We start from the raw sequence: 18594 nt of genomic DNA on the forward strand, positions 1-18594 counted from the left end.
TTCCTTTCTTTCTTTCTTTCTTTTTTTTTAAAATCTACTTTAAAGACTTTTTCAGGTTTTCATGACAGGTTAAAGAGTAGCATGTTTGTGTTTATACTTTGATAATTTAAGTTTCGCTGTCATTTATTTGATCTATCAAATTTTATCAGCTATAAAGTGCACATTTCCCCCACTTTTCTTCAATTATAAGTAGTATTATTTTTGTTAGCAGACATATAATAATAATGCATATTCAAAAAATGGCATCTTAGATGTGATAAAATGCAATAATTTCACCAATGTACTAACTTGAGAAATTGGTTTTGAGGGTAGACCTCAGTTAACATATTTCTTGGAGAAGATGGATAAAAAAAAGTCAGCTGGGATTGGTATACACCTGTAATCCCAGCTGCTCAGGAAACTGAGGCAGGAGGATTACAAGTTCAAGGCCAGCCTCAGAAACTTAGTGAGATACTGTCTCAAAAATAAAAATAAAAAGGGTTGGGGATGTAGCTCAGTGCACAGAGTGTCCCTGGGCTCAATGCCCAGTACTGCTCCCTGAAGCCACTGTATATCCAGTTTATGAGAAAATTTTAACATTTTAATTCAATTGCGAGTGAATCAATGATTATGGAAGATTTAGGAAACAAAAGACAGTATCCTTGAAGCAGATAGGAAATACTGATGTCACACTTTCAGAGTTTTTTTTTTATTATTTTTAAAGCACTAGGCTAGAAAATCAATCATTAAAATAACAAACATATCTGAAAATATGAAACATCTCAGACATTAGTGGCACCAGCTTAGGAGAGGTCCCGACCTCATGGGTACAGCCACAGCTGAACTGTGACAATGGAATTAGCATCACTTTCTGAGTTTAATGGAGTGAGCAGTAAGAGTGTTTGTCCCCAAAATACATTATTAGCAACTTTAATTTTACATACGCATAAAATGGTCCTGTATTAGGGTCCCTTAAATTACTTAAGATTTTTCATAGAGGATTCCTGCAGAAAACCCTGGTACTTATATACTTATATATACTTAATACAATTTTATTCTTCAAAAAGATGAAAAATCTTTTTAGACTGTTTTCTCATATTCCTTTTCTTTCAAAATTCTTTCACTTGAATTAGGAGAGCAGTGTCCCTTTTAGTCAATACTAAGACATTATTTCCTTCTGTCATTTATTTCTGTATCTCTTTGAGGAAATACAAAAGAATGAACAATGAATACATAATTTTGATCTCAATTTGAGTGTTATAAATGAGAGGCCTGGGAAAATGGAAGTCAACTCCATTTAACGTGTTTCTTAAGCAAAACAGGAGACAAGTTCTATTCTGTCCCACAGAATTTTATTTTTCTTCTTACCACCCACTTTCTTTTCTTTCCAGACTCTCTTAATTTCCTGTCTACAGTTACCACTTTCCTTATGTTTACTTCTCTGTATTTCAAGTTCATTTCCCTAGTTATGGACAATTTACTAATTAGCGCTACAAATTGCTCTTTCCTCATATGAAAAATGGGGAAAAACTGTTATAAGACTATTGTAAGATTTAGTGTACTGCATAAAAATAAAATGTCAAATGCCATCTGAATGTTATTATTGCAATTGTTCATACTGGTCCCATTCTTTTGAAAACTTCAGGAATGTGTGGAGTTGACACCTCTCTATTTGCACCATGTGCTGCCATCTCTGATGGACTGGGTGCATAAACTGAGAGATAGTGCGTGACATTTGATTTTTATTACTTAGAGTAGCAACCTGTAAACCCCAGCAAATTCACCAAGGTTATCTAGGAAGGAAAGCCAACTTTTCATCATTACTCATTAACACATATTCATAAATCAGAGAATGTAGCAGTTTTCCTAGCAGAGAGGAGAGTTTTGCAAGACTGAGGTAGTTTGAGTAAATCCTTGAAGAGAATCTTTTAGAGACACATGGAGGCGGATGGTGTGTGGTTGAATAAGGTCACAAGAAGGTGGAGACAGGAAACTGCAAGGGGGCAGAAGTGTGTTGGGTTCTGAAAGAAGGTAGCCAGGACAGGGCCCTAGGCTCATGCTTAGGGCTGATTGTGGCTTTACTGGAACCTCAAAAACAGAGTAAGTCTGAAATTGAGATTTCACCAGTGTTGAAAATATGAATCTTTGGCTATTTATATTAACAATTTCTACTTATGTTTTCAGGAGTCAAAGTCTGATTAGAGTCAGTTCAGAATATAATTGTAGCTTCTGCCAAAACTTGTCCGGGCTTTGCTGCTAGCTCTTCCTACTTAGCGGGTTTCCCTTCCCCACACTTGTCTTATCTACTGGACCCAGATCAACCAGGAGATGGTGAAGACATGCCCACAGCACGGGAGCCTCCCTTCTCCAAAATTCCCAATATCAGACTTAGACACCATGGATACAATATCACAAATGTCCTCTAACAATGATAGGAAGCTCACAGTGGAACCAACTCATCAGTGGTCAAAAAATGAAGAAGGATCTGGAACAAATAGCAGCTGCACAGACAAAGAAAGATGCCTTTCTTTTCAAATAAATGGGAATCAGGAATCAAGGTATTGGACATCTATAGAGTTGGGGCTGATTCTCTATATAAATTCAGGGCCATATCCTTAACAGAAGGGTAGACCTGTGGATTAGACTGGTAAGACCGCTTTGATAAAAGGCCATGTACTGGGTAGCTGATAACAACAGAAACTTCTTGCCCAAAGTCCTACAAGTTGAACATCCAAGAAACTGATAGCAGCTTTGGGGGCTGTGAAGGGTCCCTTCCTTGGTTTATAGATGGCACCTTCTTGCTGTGTCCTCACATGGTGAAAAGGGCAAGAAATCTTTTTCCTTTAGAATAATCCCATTCATGAGGGGCCAAATAAACTCCCAAAGGCTCCAGCTCCTAACGCTATCACATTGTTAATTGTTTGAGTTTTTTGGTACTGGGAATTGAACTCAGGGTACTCGATCACTGAGCCACATCCCCAGCCCTATTTTATTTGGAGACAGGGTCTCACTGAGTTGCTCAGTACCTTGCTACGGCTGAGGATGACTTTGAACTCCCAAACCACTGGGATCACAGGCATGCTCCATGCGCCTCGCTGCTAATTAGTTTTCAATGCACGAACTTGGAGGATTCAGAACACACCAGCAAGGAACTTACTGGACTGCTAGAAAAGCTTCAGAATAAGGAAACTTAAACTTGTCTTTGCCTGAGCTTTGACAGGGATGGGGGGTGGGAAAAGAGAAGAAGAAATAGAGACCTCAATTCCTTGTGGTTAAAATTTACCCTGGAAGAGTTTTCATGGAAACCTCATACCTGGGCAGCTAAGTAGTCCAAGACTGCTACATCTCAGGACATTAGTAGAAACAGCTTGAAATTTGAGCTCGAAAGACACCCCCAACTATGCTTCCAAGTATTTCCACAGATGAAACCCGAAATATGAAAAGACAACCAAATATATGAAACAGGACCAAAGAGTCCATCATGAGTGAGGATAAAGAATATACTGAAAAATGCAGAATTTGACTACAAAAGAGACCACGAAACTAGAATTATTAAACACCATATTGCATTCCACCAAAGATATGCTGTCATTTATTAGAACATGTATCAATTTTAAAAGTTCTAAGAAAATAGTGGCAATTATATTATGATAATTTAAAACAACTTTTTACAATTCAGTGAACTACATAATCCAGCTCAACTTCTGATATTTAAGAGCTCTGCAGGAGGGGCTGCTGGGGAGGTGGGAATCTCTGAAGACCCATGTCCTGCTGTACACACTGCACACTGTCCCCTGCTCCTCTTTCCCCTTCCCTCCCTCTCGATGCTCATGGGGAACACAGTGGCTGAAGTGCAACAGACATGACCAGGACACGCAGGTGGAGGATGGAGGACGTCCTAGAGAGCCTCCCATGACTGCCTACCCCTGCACTGCACTGTGAGGAAGCACACACTGGCTTTCTTAAAGCTGCCATTTCAGAGCCTTTTTATATCAGGGTGGGCAGGTACTGGGGATTGAACTCAGGGACACCTGAGCACTGAGCCACATCCTCAGTCCTATTTGTATTTAATTTAGGGAAAGGGTCTCACTGAGATGCTTAGCGCCTTGCTTTTGCTGAGGCTAGGTTTGACATTCTTTTTGTTATCGAATACAGAAGAAAGAGAACTTGACTATGAAAAGAAATATGCTTGTCTGTAGAAAAGTCAAGTGAATCTATAGTCACATTTTTAGAAATGATTAAAGTGTTCAGCAACTAAATAAACGTAACTCCAATATAAATTTTGATGGAATTACCGATTCTAAAATTTATGATGAAAATTGAGAAGCCAGGAATAGCCATGAAAATTCTGAAGAAGAAGGCTGGAGCCTCATTCCCATTCCATACCTATTGTAAAGCCCCGGAACCAGGGCAGTGTGGCTTCAGAGCAGCAACATGTAAACCAAGGGAAGTCAGCAGAGGTCCAAGAAACACCCACACGTGTGAAAATCTTTGGAGAAAGGATGATAAATGATTCTAGGGAATTTACTATCAGAAAGACAAAAAAAAAGGATCCCTATCTCATATCATGCACAGAAATGAATTTCAGGTGAAACAAATTCCTAAAACTAAACCTTAAAAACTAAACTGAAAGTACCTTCACAACCATGGAGAAATAGAGATGGCTTCAGACATACATGTTACCAACATGAAGGACAAAGACTTAAAAATTTCTCTGTATTTAACTCTTATAACCTTTCTTCACATAAAAACAAATTGAAGTTTTTTAGAAATCAATAGCCCAGGCAAAAGAACGCAGCAATCCACATAAGTGGATTCACCATGGCTAACGACTACATAAAATTGCTGACCCGGGCCAGCTGGGATCACAAGGAAAAACTAGTTAGAGTCTTGACGGGCAGAAATGAGTCTGACAATACCAAGAACTGGTAAGGATGTGGGGCAGGGGAACCCTCGGGGGTGAGTGTCTCCTGGCACGCCCATTGGGCAGGGCAATGTGGTGCATCTAGTAGAGGTAACAGTGCAGCATCGAAGAGGCAGCTCTTTTATTCCCAAGTGTTTACCTCCCAAAGAAACTCCTGCACAAGACGCAAGTCAATGAACGTCCATAGCGTACTACCACGAACTAAAACGCTGTTAACTATAATCCGCTTTGATAACACTTGGAACATTTCTCTTCTGGGAGATGGGACATGGGTAGCTTTCATACTTTTTTCTTTTAAGTCAGAATGTAATGTGAGATATTACAAATTGGTAACAAATCAGATCATTTTTGGAACTTGTGGCATCCGATTTTGAAGTGTGTGGATGGGCAGAGACCAAGCGATGCTGCCACCTGAGGAGGACTCTGACCTGTTTCCCCAGGGCGAATTGCTTACCACTGACCCAAGGAGTGAGGCAGCTCCTGACTAAGCGCCTGCAGACTTTTCCCCCCCTCCAAGCCCAAGCCCACTCCATGGCTGTGACAGACAATCTAACATTGACCTCAGGGCTCTTTTCCCAGATAGAGGGAGCTGAGAGACTGGAGCTCTCTGAACAAATCTATTCACTCTTCTTCAGGTCAACATGATATCATTCACAATTATTTTTATTATCTTTCATGAGTTAAAAGAACCCTAAAATAAGAATTTTCCCATGGATAATTGATGAAACAAACTATTTGCACTCTATTTCTCGCACACTCCTTGAAGTTGCTTTTAATATATTTTCATAAACATGTAGATAAAAAAATAATTATTTCAAAAGTCAAAGCAATCTGTTACTACACGAACAAATAACAACATATTGCATTTACACAGGATTAAAAATTACCCCGTAGGAAGGTTAAGAGTCCTACCCTCATCCTGCCCAAGGCCCCCCTTTTAGACAAAGCTGGTTTACAGAATTGGGATGTTTGAAAGAGCACAGAAGAGTCCACCTCATCTTCTGGCCCTTTCCTGTCTCTGCAGGCCGAGGAAGCTGGGCGGCTGCCCCCCTCACTTCTGTAGCACTAGCCACGCAGGAAGAAGTTCCCCACTGTCAAGGTGGGGTCCTTGGAAATAATGGGAATTTTTAAGAGTAAAACTGTTGTTTTAGGCTGGAATGCTTTCAAAAAAGCTTCTAATGGAAGCTCATGTCAGTTTCCTTGGAGAGCTTCAAAGCCTGTCACCTGTCTCTGAGCACAAGAGGAGACCTGCTGGAGCCGGCCTTTCAAATTCTGATGAGCTCTCCAGATATGTTTTTCAAAACATCTCTGGCCTTTCCTAATTGTTTCAGCAGTAACTGATAAAAATATTTTTGTAAAGTCCTTTCTATCTTCCAAATATTTATTTTCTTGTAGAAATCTAAGAGTTTCCCAGACTTAAAAAGAATGACATGGTTCCATACTTTACACGTACAACCTTAGAGATACTGGTTAATCAGGGGACGCCTGCTTTGTCTTTCAGTCAGATCTCTTTGATTAAATTACTGTTGTTCTCAATGACTAGAATGGACTTGTTTCGCAATGCCTGGTGGTTTCCTTTGGAATCAGGATTTAGTTCATAAGCAGATCCCCCTCATTTTTTTTTTTGTTCCTTTAAAATCTGACACTTTTTATATAACTAAAAGCTAATACACTGGGTAATTGTTGGACAACATCTTAAAATTTAATAAGGACAGCTATCATAGATTGTGATATCTCAAAGATTTGACTCTGAAAAGAACTTGCTATTTTAGTTAGAGCAACTATTTCTAAAAAGCCAAGTAGGTTTCATGGGCATTAAACCATGAAGAAAGTTGGGCAAAAAGCCCTTAGAGATGACACCAAAAGAATGATCCATAATGAAACTTGGACTTCATCACATTAAATTAACAAATTTAGTTAATTAATCTTCAGAAATAAAAATATAAGCCAAGCACTCTTAGAAAATATTTGCAAGTCACACATCTGACAAAGGACTCAATTCTAAAATACACAAAGGATTTACAACTCAGTGCAAAGGAGAGTAACTTAATTAATAGCTGATCAAAAGACCTGGATAGGAGTTTCTCTAAGGAAAATAGACAAAAGTCACATAAGGACAAGGAAGGAAATTTAATGACATTAGTCATCAGGGAAATGCAAATCAAAACCCAGTAGGACACCACCTTCATAGCCACCAGGATGGTTATAATTAAACAAAGCAAAACTAAACAAACAAACAAAAAAAGATAATAACAATTGTGGATGAGGATGTAAAGAAACTGGAGAACTTGTATATTGCTGCTCACAAGGAAAACGGTGCAGACACTTTGCAAAATCATCAGGCAGCTCCTCTGTTAAACAGTGAAATACCTTATGACCCAGAGACCGTACTCCTGGACAGCAGAAAAGAAAAATCCCCTTTACTTACTGAGGTTCCACTTCAGGCCTGTGGTTGTCACATGATCGCACGGCTGTCCAACAGGAATGAGGCCGCACCAACTTCCTTCCATCCCAGTGTCCACGTGCAACCTGTGCTTTCCCTGCAGGAGAGGAGGGACAGCCATCAAGAAGAGAAGAGAAAGGAAAGAAGCTTAATGAGCACTGCAGTTGCCACCACAGGCACCCGACCCTCCCGTGGTTCGTCCTGCTTCATATTAACAACACGTGTCGGGTGGAAGCTGACTGACCCTAGAAACTTTCACCTGGATTAATCCTAACAAGAATTTTTTCAAGAGAGCTTGTTACATACATGAGGACCCCTGATGGGAACTGGAGGCATCAACTCTGAAAAGGAAGAGGAAGGGGTTTGCAGGCCAAGACCCCGGGGAGATGCCAGCGTTGTGTCAGATGTCCACTTAAGGTGACTGAGGTGGCAATGAATGGGTAGAAGACAGGGCAGTGTTGGGCCAGTGAGATCATCTGTGTGAAACCCTAATGGTGAACACTGACATAATTCATTGGTCAAGAGCCACAAAAGTACCGTGCCGCAGGGTGAACGTTAATGTCAACTATGGCTTTGGTTAATACTGACATATCAATCTGAGTCCATCCCTTGTAACAAATGAGCCATATTAAGCCAAGATAATGGGGGTGGGGAGGAAAACTGTGTCTCATCTGCTCAGTTTTCCGTAAACCTAAAAACTGAAGTCTACTAATTTAAAAAAATGTCTCACAATGACCATTTCTCACCCTTATACAGGACCAACAGCAATGAGGTCTGTACCTACAGGAGATACAGCACCACCCAAAAAGAACACGCAGCCACTTCTTGGCAGCCGGCACAACCTCTGCTGCCTTTTCCCTCTGGGGAACAGTTGTATTTCATGCCAGGCGTGAGACCTTACTGTTGGCCTGGAGGTCTCCTCTAAACTGATGTCGGCTGAACAGTTCACCACGTAAACTTGAGTTTTGTTTCTGCTTACCATTCTCCACCCTAGCAGTACTTCTCTCCGAAGATACAAATACTGAATGCTTTACAAGTGATCCTCCCTCCATGCCAACCGAAGCCTGCGTGAACCCATTCTCAGGAGTGATAAAGCTTCCTAACGCTAAAATGTCATAAGGGCAAGGGGGGCTCCTAGAAATTCTGGTTTCCTCAGAATTACTTTGGTTTCTGCAGTGAAGGAATAGGTGCCGGTGATGTTTGGGGGAAGGTGGATTCTGGTCCAGTTTCCTGATCAAAGGCTCTCGTCCTAGGGCCCCAAGAGAGAGCACTATGTTACCAGAGCGGTTCCAGGTAACCCAAGCTTCCTGGGCAGTGAGTGGCCAAATCACAGGGTTCCCTAGATCTAGAAGGAGGAATGGAGAAGTATGCATGGGCCCAGATCTCTGTGCCTCTGCTGGTGACATCATTTCTGACAATGAGACCTGCTGTCTTCCTTACCAGAGAGGGATTCCTATCTTCCTGGTTTGTCTCAGCTTTGGTGTATTACAGTTCATTCCTGTTTTTTAACTGATGATTGTCTTCCCCCTGTCTTGGATCTGCTTAATAGTGTGGACATGGTTAGAGGTGAAACACGGATATGTCTGGTTTGTTTGACAAAAGAAAGAAGGAATTATTTTTCATCTGGTGGATATTAATTCCCTAAGAGAAAGCTCTTCAGCTTACATCATACAATGCAAAGGAAACAACACATATACATGTTAAGTTTTATTTTCCCAGGGAAAGGAATGTCTGTTATAAAATCGTTGATTTAAATGGTGCAGTAGTAAGCTTTCTTATGTAGCTTTGCTCTGTGCTCACTGCTTTCTTTGTTATTTTAAGAATCAACGGACCTTAAAATTTTCAATTTTAAGGGACAAAACTAGTTTGTGGACTTGAGAATTCACAGATAGGTCTTAGCCTATAATCAATTAACTTTTTTTTTTCTCTTGTTCTCAAGAGGTGCTTTACCATCTGTGAATGGTCTTTATATTTAAAAATAAGCAAATTTCCCTTTTGTGGTTAGAAGACAGCAGTATCATGTTTTCCTCTTCTATCCTTATGTCTACATGACATTTTTAAAAAGTGAATAACTGTATAAAGGAATTCTGTTTATTCCTTGGATTCTCAATTCATAACAGGTCTAGCCTGTATGTGCCTTGACATAGGCAGGCGTACGGCTCACGTTACAGAACTTCCTCAGGATTTATGCCATCACTGAAGACCAGAGGCACATGAACTAATCATTGGCTTCCATCGACTCTCATGAATCATCGCACAGGTTCCTGTTCCATCCTCTGTTCTGAGCTAAGATAACTCTTTAAGTCAAAGGCAGGTCCAATGAGTAAAGAAGGAACAAAAATCAATCACAGCCACTTCGCTTTTCTAACTGTGATTATTTGAACATATCGAAAAACCTCCATAAGGTATGAAATTCTAATTTAGTAAAAGAAAACAAGACGTGTTCATATGGCACAGAGTCTGGAGACTGTGCTTACGATCATGCTCCTATATTCCAATTCCAAGCTAGAGCAACAATATATACAAGCGGGTACCTACGAAGGCCTAAGAAATCGCTGTCATTTTGTTTTGTGTTACACCTCCTCTTTGCAAACAACTATGACATAACTGAGAAAAAGGGTTAAAGCTCACCTACATTTTGCCTTTGAATAATCCCAAACATAGAGGCATATGAATTGATTATATCTGAGTCTTTAAATCCAATAACTATGCTAACATTCATGCCAAGAGTTCTTAGCATGGATCTCACAAAATACATAGCAAATTGATAAAATCATTCACAAGCTCCAAACACAGGGAGAACACAAGTGTACTTCCTACTTAGTGTGGACGATTCAAGGAGTGGGTGACAATGATAGTTCATAAAGTGGACAGTCATTCATAGAACTGTTTCTAATACTCAACTTATACCCTATTATCTGGATAATTGCAGCTAAAATTGCAGAAACACACAGTTGCACATGTGGAATGCTGCTGCAGAATTACTCAACACAAGGCTAACCTCGGGAAGTTCATCTCCTGTAAGTTTGCCCAGATGCTTTAAAAACATATCAACAAACACTGCAAGAAATTAAACAGCCTGCAGGACAAATAGTGAAAGAAGAAGATGGAAGATCTGCATTCATTTTACCAGAAGAGGTTCCTTCTTGCATACCAAGACAGGCTTGTGCTGGAATGTTTTCACGCTGGGATTGCTCACAGGATGAAAAGCAGTCACAAGAGAAATGGTGGCCCCAATGATCTTGTAGTTATTAAATCTCAGAGCTACAAGATTTGTACATTTTCTTTGATTCTGCTCCATAAATGAAGAATTCAAAATAGAAGCCTGGTGGTTTACCTGAAATACTAATACCTAAAATGTACTAACCAATGCTGCATGTGTTTATATGTAGCATATACACATACATGCTAAGTAGATGCTTGTAAGGAGTGTGTGTGTGTGTGTGTGTGTGTGTGTGTGTGTGTGTGTGTGTATGAGAAAGAGAGAGAGAGAATGATCTCAGTATTTTCTTTTGAAAATGCACTAATATCTTATCTTTAGATAGCTTTTTAGAGTTTCAGATCACGTTAGATAATTTTCCAAAGTGCTCTGCACAGAACACTACTCCCAAGGTCAGAGAAGATTGGAAAAACTGCTCCCTGGGTTGTCCTCTTGGAAGTCACAATGTCTGTCAGTGCATCTGTGCTCTAGGTAGTCTTGTAGAAAAAAACAAACAAACAAAAAACATTTTCCTGAACGAGTGTTTTGCAGCCTCCCTTGCTGCCGAGCTCCCTGCACCTCTCAAACAGGACCTCATACCTCTGCATGAGAACTGCTCTTCCCTCATGACACCACTTAGGGAAACACCGACTTGGAACAGTACTAATTCTGCAAAATGATGTTTTGTTTAATATTTTCACAGCCAGAACACTTCAATGATATGTCTTAAAATTAATGAATAACCTACCCTGGATTTTTATTTTGGAAATTGTTGAATACACTCATGCTGAAATCACGGATGCTCAGATACTAGTTTAGACGTGCTCCACTATTAAGCAATTAATGCTTAATCCTCATTCCAAAGAAAACCTTTTTTTTTTTTTTACAGACAGCTAAGTTAAAGTGAAAAATATTTGTGAAATAAACTGCTATTGTTAGATATTAAAATTAGATGTTAAAATATTATTATGACAGGCTGAAATTTTGATTAACCTCCTGACACTGTACTACTTCAAAATAAATTTGATGCAACCAATGTCCATCCTTTGCTTTGTATCACCTCTCTATTTATGCTTTCTTACAGTGTGCTCTGCCCTATCTTTCTGCTTTCCTTTATTCTAGACAGAGAAAATAATCTGCTGAGTGCTCTCACACTAAATTGTCAAAAACTTACACTTGACCCCTCCAAAAGATGCTGACTTTTAAAAGGATGACTTCTAAAGACAGTATTTGTCCCCAAAGTAAGCATTTTTAACAATAGGAACAAAACAAGATATATGTATTTTCAATCAGAATGATCTCAAGCGTTTTGAAATCACTTCAGATGAATGCTCTTCTCCTCAGCGTGGAATAGGATCAGGATGCCCACATCCTCCTATCTATTCCTACTCCACTGCTCCATCCTTAATCTGGAGAAACCCCAAAGCCCCAGGGCATGCCCTGCTTCTCCATGACCCTCTCATGTTCCCAGCACAGCACAGGTGATGTACTCCTAACCACTACAATGTTGAATCATTTGTGCCACAAAATGGACCATTTTGCTACTGTGTTGCATCTCTTAGACGGGTTCACATTGTATCTATTATAATAAGATTTCTTTGACAGCAAGGAGTCTTTTAAAAATTCTTTTTGGTTATACATGACAGTGGAAACCATTTTGGTATATTTCTAAAAGAATAAAATACATTTTACTCTAATTAGGGTCCCAGTCTTACAGAGGTATATGATGGTGAGATTCACTGTGGTGTGTTCATACATGAACATAGGAAAATTATGTCAGGTTCATTCCACCGCCTTTCCTATTCCTATCCACCTCCCTTACCTGCATTCCTTATTGCCCTTTGTTTAATCCACTGAACTTCTATTCTCCCTCATCCTTGTTGTGCGTTACCATCCACATATCAGAGAGCATATTTGACCCCTGTTTTTGGGTGATTGGCTTATTTTACTTAGCATGAGAGTCTCCAGATCCATCCATTTACCAGTTAAATTCATAAAGTCATTCTTCTTTATGGCCAAGTGCTATTCCATTGTGTATATAAATGGCATTTTCTTTATCCATTCATCTGTTGAAGGACATCCAGGTTGTTTCCATAGTTTAGCTTATTGTGAATTAAGATGCTATAAGCATTAATGTGGCTGTGTCACTGTAGTATGCTGAGTTTAAATCTGTTGGGTATAAACCAAAAAGTGGAATAACTAGATGAAATAGTGGTTCAATTCCTAGTTTTTTGAGGAATCTGTATACTGCTTTCCAGAGTGTTTGCACCAATTTGCAGTCCCACCAGCAATGTATGTGTGTGTGCCTTTCCCCCCACATCCTCACATTTATTGTTACTTGTATTCTTGATAATTGCCATTCTGACTGGAGTAGGATGAAATCTCAGTGTAATTTTAATGTGCATTTCTCTGTTAGAGATGTTGAATTTATTTTTTAATATATTTTTTGACTGTATTTCTTCTCCTGAGAGGTATATGTTTAGTTCCTTTGCCCATTTATTGAATGTGTTATTTGCTTTTTGAGTTCTTTGCATATCCTGAAAATTAACACCTTATCTGAGGTGCAGATAGCAAAGATTTTCTCCCATTCTGTAGCCTCTCTCTTCCACTCTGATTGTTTCCTTTGCTGTGATAAGGCTTTTTAGTTTGATGCTATCTCACTTATTGATTTTTTTTTTATTTTACTTCTTGTACTTTAGAAAGTCTTATTGAGGATGTCACTCCCTAAGCTGACATGCTAAAGTGTGGGGCCTACATTTTCTTCTAGTATGTGCAGGATTTGTGGTCTAATTCCTAGGTCTTTGATCTACTTTGAGTTGAGTTTTGTGCAGGGTAAGAGATAGGGGTTAAATTTCATTCTTCTACAATATGGATTTCCAGTTTTTCCAGCACCATTTGTTGTCGAAGCTATCTTTTCTCCAATGTATATTTTTGGTGCCTTTATCTAGTTTGAGGTAATTGTATTTCCATGGATTTGTCTCTGTGTGTCCTATTCTGTTCCATTGGTCTTCATGTCTGTTTTGGTGCCAATAACATGCTGCTTTTTGTTACTATATCTCTGTAGCATAATTTAAGGTCTGTTATTGTGATGCTTCCTGCTTTGCTTTTCTCGCTAACGATTGCTTTGGCTATTCTGGGACTCTTATTTTTCCAAATGAATTTCAATGACTGCTTTTTCTACTTCTATGAAGAATGTCATTGGAATTTTAATAGGAATTGCATTAAATCTGTACAGCCCTTTTAATAGTATGGCCAATTTTACAATATTAATTCTTCCTATCCAAGAACATTGGGTGGTCTTTTCATGTTCTAAGGTCTTCCTCCATTTCTCTCTCTAGTGTTCTGCAGTTTTCATTGTAGAGGTCTTTCACCCTCTTTTGTTGGATTATTCCCATGTATTTTTTTTTTTGATGCTATTGTAAATGTAATAGTTTTCCTAATTTCTCTTTCAGCTGATTCAAGGTCTCTGTTGAATAGAAGTGGTGAAAGTGGGTGAACAAGACATCCCTGTCTTGTTCTTGTTTTTCGAGGGAATGCTTTAAGTTTTCCTCCTTTTTGAATGAGGTTGGCCTTGGGTTTAACATATATAGCCTTTAACTATGTTGAGGTATGTTCCTTCTACTAGTTTTTCTTGTGTTTTAAACATTAACAGATGCTCTGTTTTGTCAAATGCTTTCATTGAATCTATTGAGATAATCATGTGTAGTCTTAAATATAAGGAGTTCTTTTTTTCCTGTTAGATACAGAGTATAAGAAAGACATAATTATATGTCTAATAAATATCTGATTGGTTAATTGGTTAGAGTAAAAGGGAAAATTATGTTAACATGAAAAGGTGTCAATATGCCATGAAAAATCATCTTTTTCAAAATTTGAGTAGATGAGTGAGGGTCCAGATGACCTAAAAGGCTCCTGAGGGAGACCTCATGTTCTTTGTCCAGATGTTTGCTTACCTGTACACTAGGATACATGAAGCACAACCAATCCTCAGGAAACCTCTGTCAGTAGTTTTCAAAACACACTTAAAATGCATGTACCATGTACATTTTTATGTAAATGTATACAGTACATTATGTATTTTTATATAAAATGGAAACTATAATACTACCTTAATGAATTATTCTCAGTACTAAATATCATACGATGTGCAATGTTCCAAGAACAGAGCTTTAGGAATTACAGGATAAATGTTGACTTAGGTACCCTTCTTCTATCATGTTTAATTGGAATATAGGCTTTATTTGTATCCCCCCTTTTATAATCCAGTCACCTTGCCCCAATCATTTATAAAAAGAAAATTAGTGTGATTATGCTTCATTAGACTCACATGAAATATTAGGAGAGAGTAAAAGAAACATTTTTTATTCAAACATTTTTATAGTACACTTTCATTAAACATTAAGATATCTCAGGAAGAATTATATCTCCATGATGAAGAAGCTTTAGCTTTTACCAAATTACTTTCTACTTCCTTCACTTTGTTCATTTTTTTTCTTTTAGAAAAGTTTAAGACTTTCTGAGGTCTCCTATTTGGTGCCATAACCTTAAAATTATTTTTTTTTTTTGAATTCTCAGTATATTCTGAGCCTAATCCTATGGTAGCACAGTTACTTTAATTTTTTTTTTCAATGCCAGCAATAATTTTGGTAAAGTTCCTATCAGATTTTTAAATCCACTGGCCTTGTTTCCCACGTTTTCTCCTGACGGGTGAGCAGCTGCTGGAATGCCAGCACTGAGGAATACATTGCCATTCTGCTCCTTGTCTTAACTGCTCCAGCTTCTCACTGAAAAAGGGCTGTGCAGAGCCCAGTGAGATGGGCCATCACCTTCCCAGAGTTTCCCTCGGCACAGCTGCCCCTCCACCTGGGCCTCCCTTGTTCACACCACTCAGCTGGTACCTGGCAGACCAGAGATCTGAATGTAAGCACGTCTTGATTTTAATGTCCACGTCTCTTTATACCTTGTCACATCTTTTAGGCTTCTAACTGTAAAAGCTGATGAGGCTCATTTCATTCTTTTGCTTTCATCCCGTTCTTTTTTTTCCCCTTTTTGTTCCTTATATTCAGTCTCTAAGTTAGGCTTTTGTGCTAACTTGTTCATGGTTAGTAGTACTTACACAGTAAATGAATTAATTACTAAGGGAACAAACACCTGCCTGCTTTGCTCTCATCCAGCCATCTTCAACACTTCCAATTCCATTTATATCTCCATTCACTTAACTGTTTGTTGTTAATGGTTGTATATAAGAGGCAGCGAAGACTCCATGGGACCCTCATTCATGTTTTTAAAACACACCTACAGGGTTTTCCAGAGGTGTAAAACGGTTAAAGCAAAATCAATCACCAGGCTAAGATCAAGAAAACTAAGATATGAAAAACATTTTTTATAAATTAAGACATCTATATGAATCAGGATCAAATAAAAACACTGTTTCCCCCATAAGTGTTATAAAATATTAACAAGAGGCAGGTAGGTTAATATTCGGATGACACAAGTTCTAGCACAGCTCAGATGCCGCCTCAGTACTGTTCCTGACTTGCAGCTGTCTGTGCAAGGTACTGGGCACACTGCTTGAACTGAAGGACAGGAGCCATGTCTCATTAATTTTCATATCTACAAAGCTTTGCACTGTGGGGCAAACAGTACAAATACAATAAATATTTATCACACAGGGGCACTAAGCTTAGCAGTTTCCTACATCTAGTCTTTACTCCCTACTTCTGCCAGTTACCACCTCATTACACCCATTTCTTGGTTCCTTTTCACATTGAAATTCCTAGGAAAGCTTGTCTAAATGTACTGCCTCCAATTACTGCCCTCCAGTGTTCTCTTAGAGTCATTCCAAATAAACCTTTGTTTTTGCCCCACCTCCCTTTTAAGTTGGCTTTCATCAGAACAACCAATGGCCTCGAACTGGTAAATCTAAAGGCCAATCATTAGTTCTCACCCAACTCAACCTACCAGCCTACAGTGCACAGGATTTTCGACCCCTCCTCTTTGAAATACCATCTTTACCTTGCTTTCAGAAAACCACACTCTCTTGGTTTTTCTTTTAACCCACATTTCCTTTCCCAGCTCCTCCTCTTCTCTCCAAATTCCTAATGCTGTAGAACTTCAGGACATAGGCCCTAGATCTCAGCTAGATCTTCCTCTATAATCTATCTATACCATGCTCCTAAGATCTCAGTCATCTGGATTTTGTCAAATCCTAAATGTATATCTCTAGCCCGGACCATTCCTCCAAATTCTGGTTTTGAATGTTCAACTGCCTACTTTATATATCCTGATATTTTACCTTGAAGCTACCATATTCAACAGCTTTTTATCTCAGATGGTGGCTGTTCCTCTTTCCAACTGATAAGCTAATGCTTTTTCTTATTTTCTCACACCCTACTTCTAACTCATAAGGAAATCCTACTGTAGTACTTCATGACATACAATCTATGTGTCTTGGCCAAAATGTTGGAGTATACACACATTTCAAGTTATGTAAACCATAATCTTAATATTTACAGTAGTCTTATTTGTATACCTCTTCTAGATAAGAGCCTTTGACATCAGAAATGCACAAGGAGTGATACTGTTTTGTGGGAGCTTTGGAAGACATGTGGGTAATGAAGGGGATTATATAGGTTTTTTTTTTTACCTCTTGAGAAAAAGTTTTGCTAAGATTTTTGTGGACAAATATGTCTTAATGCTGTTTAGTTTGCATTTCTGTGCAGGAGAAGAGATTATGATGATGAGGGCACAAACACACTGGCCGTGATGTGTTGGGTTGAAGTAACAAGGGAGATGAGAGCAGTCTCCAGTGGTCACAGCTCACATGCACTCAGGCCAGCACCATCACACCCCCTCGTATCTGGCTGATCCATTTGGTCTTTAACCCTCCTCCGTTCACACAGGTGCAGGTGCTCAGCCTCTTCCTCCTCCTCTCTCTCCGTGGCAGTCAGGCCCCAAGAGCATCCACAATGAACTTTGCTTCTTAGTATGTATGCCTCCTGTATTCCTCAGCAGGAGACTGTAGAAGTGACGGCCTCATTCTGAGGCCACAGTAATTTAAAAAATAAATAAATAAAAGGTACAGCTTGCTCTAGAGGAAGCCAGTCACGGTGCCACCAGGATGCTGGAGCAGCCCCATAGGGAGCCCATGTGGAGAGGAATGGGGCCCGCACCCCCACCTGCAGCCGGAGCCAGCTGGCCAGCTGTGCAAGTGGGCCCTAGAGTCAGAGGCCTGAGGCCACATACCTTCTGAGACCCTCTGCCTGAAGTGTTCCACCAACCCCAAGTTCCTGACATACACGGGAACTCTGAAGGGTATACAGCATGTCCCAGGGTCCTGGGCAACCTGCTGCAGGACAAGGCTGGCTAATGACCCTGAACCTCTGGCTGTCGTTTTCCAGGTGCCTCTGTCTGTACTGTGTGGTCTCTGCATCCCCAGGGCCATCTTCGTTCTCAGCCTCTGACCCTTTGGCTCCTTTAACTGTCCATAAAGCAGAAAAATGGGCATTTTAGAAACACTGTTGTTCAAAAGAGTATATGGATCCCTTTTTAAAAAGCCTAAAATTGACAAGTTTTTGTTGTTGTTCATAACGGAAAAAAAAAAAATCCTGCTACTTTTTCCTTCCTGTCTCTAGAGGTTACCTAGACTGATTTTTCCCACTTTATCTTTATTTTTTCTTAAGCTATTGTATGAACTTGGGAAAGGTAACGGTGAAGTAGGAGAAAAATGTTCCCTAACAGTTATGAAATGAAGATAGATGAAACAATCACCAAACACCATCATTTTATGCTTAGTGCCACTCTAAGTACTAAAGATCACCACACTGTATATGATTATTAAAACGGACCACATCAAAGGAAGAACGAACCATATTTCACAATGATTTTGGCAGAGTGGGGAAAAAAAAAGCACTAAAAATAGTGTATGTTAATGATCTCTCTTCCTGTCCTAAAGTCACATAATCTTTCTGCATTTAAATATATGGTAAGATGTGACCACACTGTTATTTTAAATTTGATTTGGCCATTATCAAGTTTCCAAAATTGGAT

At 39.3% G+C, this 18594-nt stretch overlaps 2 protein-coding genes across 40 annotated transcripts in view; one reads left to right on the forward strand and one right to left on the reverse strand.

The window, feature by feature from the left end:
* Window positions 1-18594, reverse strand: part of LOC101967955 (thiamine pyrophosphokinase 1) — a 372786-nt gene that overhangs the window by 127583 nt on the left and 226609 nt on the right. For all 28 annotated transcript variants that reach the window (XM_078040695.1, XM_078040698.1, XM_078040717.1 and 25 more), the window contains one exon: window positions 7332-7443. In XM_078040695.1, the coding sequence (XP_077896821.1) occupies window positions 7332-7443 (112 nt within the window). The remainder of the gene's footprint in view (window positions 1-7331; window positions 7444-18594) is intronic.
* Window positions 1-18594, forward strand: part of LOC110598265 (uncharacterized) — a 64909-nt gene that overhangs the window by 20272 nt on the left and 26043 nt on the right. The window lies entirely within an intron of this gene.

This window comes from Ictidomys tridecemlineatus, chromosome 2, assembly GCF_052094955.1.
Source record: "Ictidomys tridecemlineatus isolate mIctTri1 chromosome 2, mIctTri1.hap1, whole genome shotgun sequence".
NCBI lineage: Eukaryota > Metazoa > Chordata > Mammalia > Rodentia > Sciuridae > Ictidomys > Ictidomys tridecemlineatus.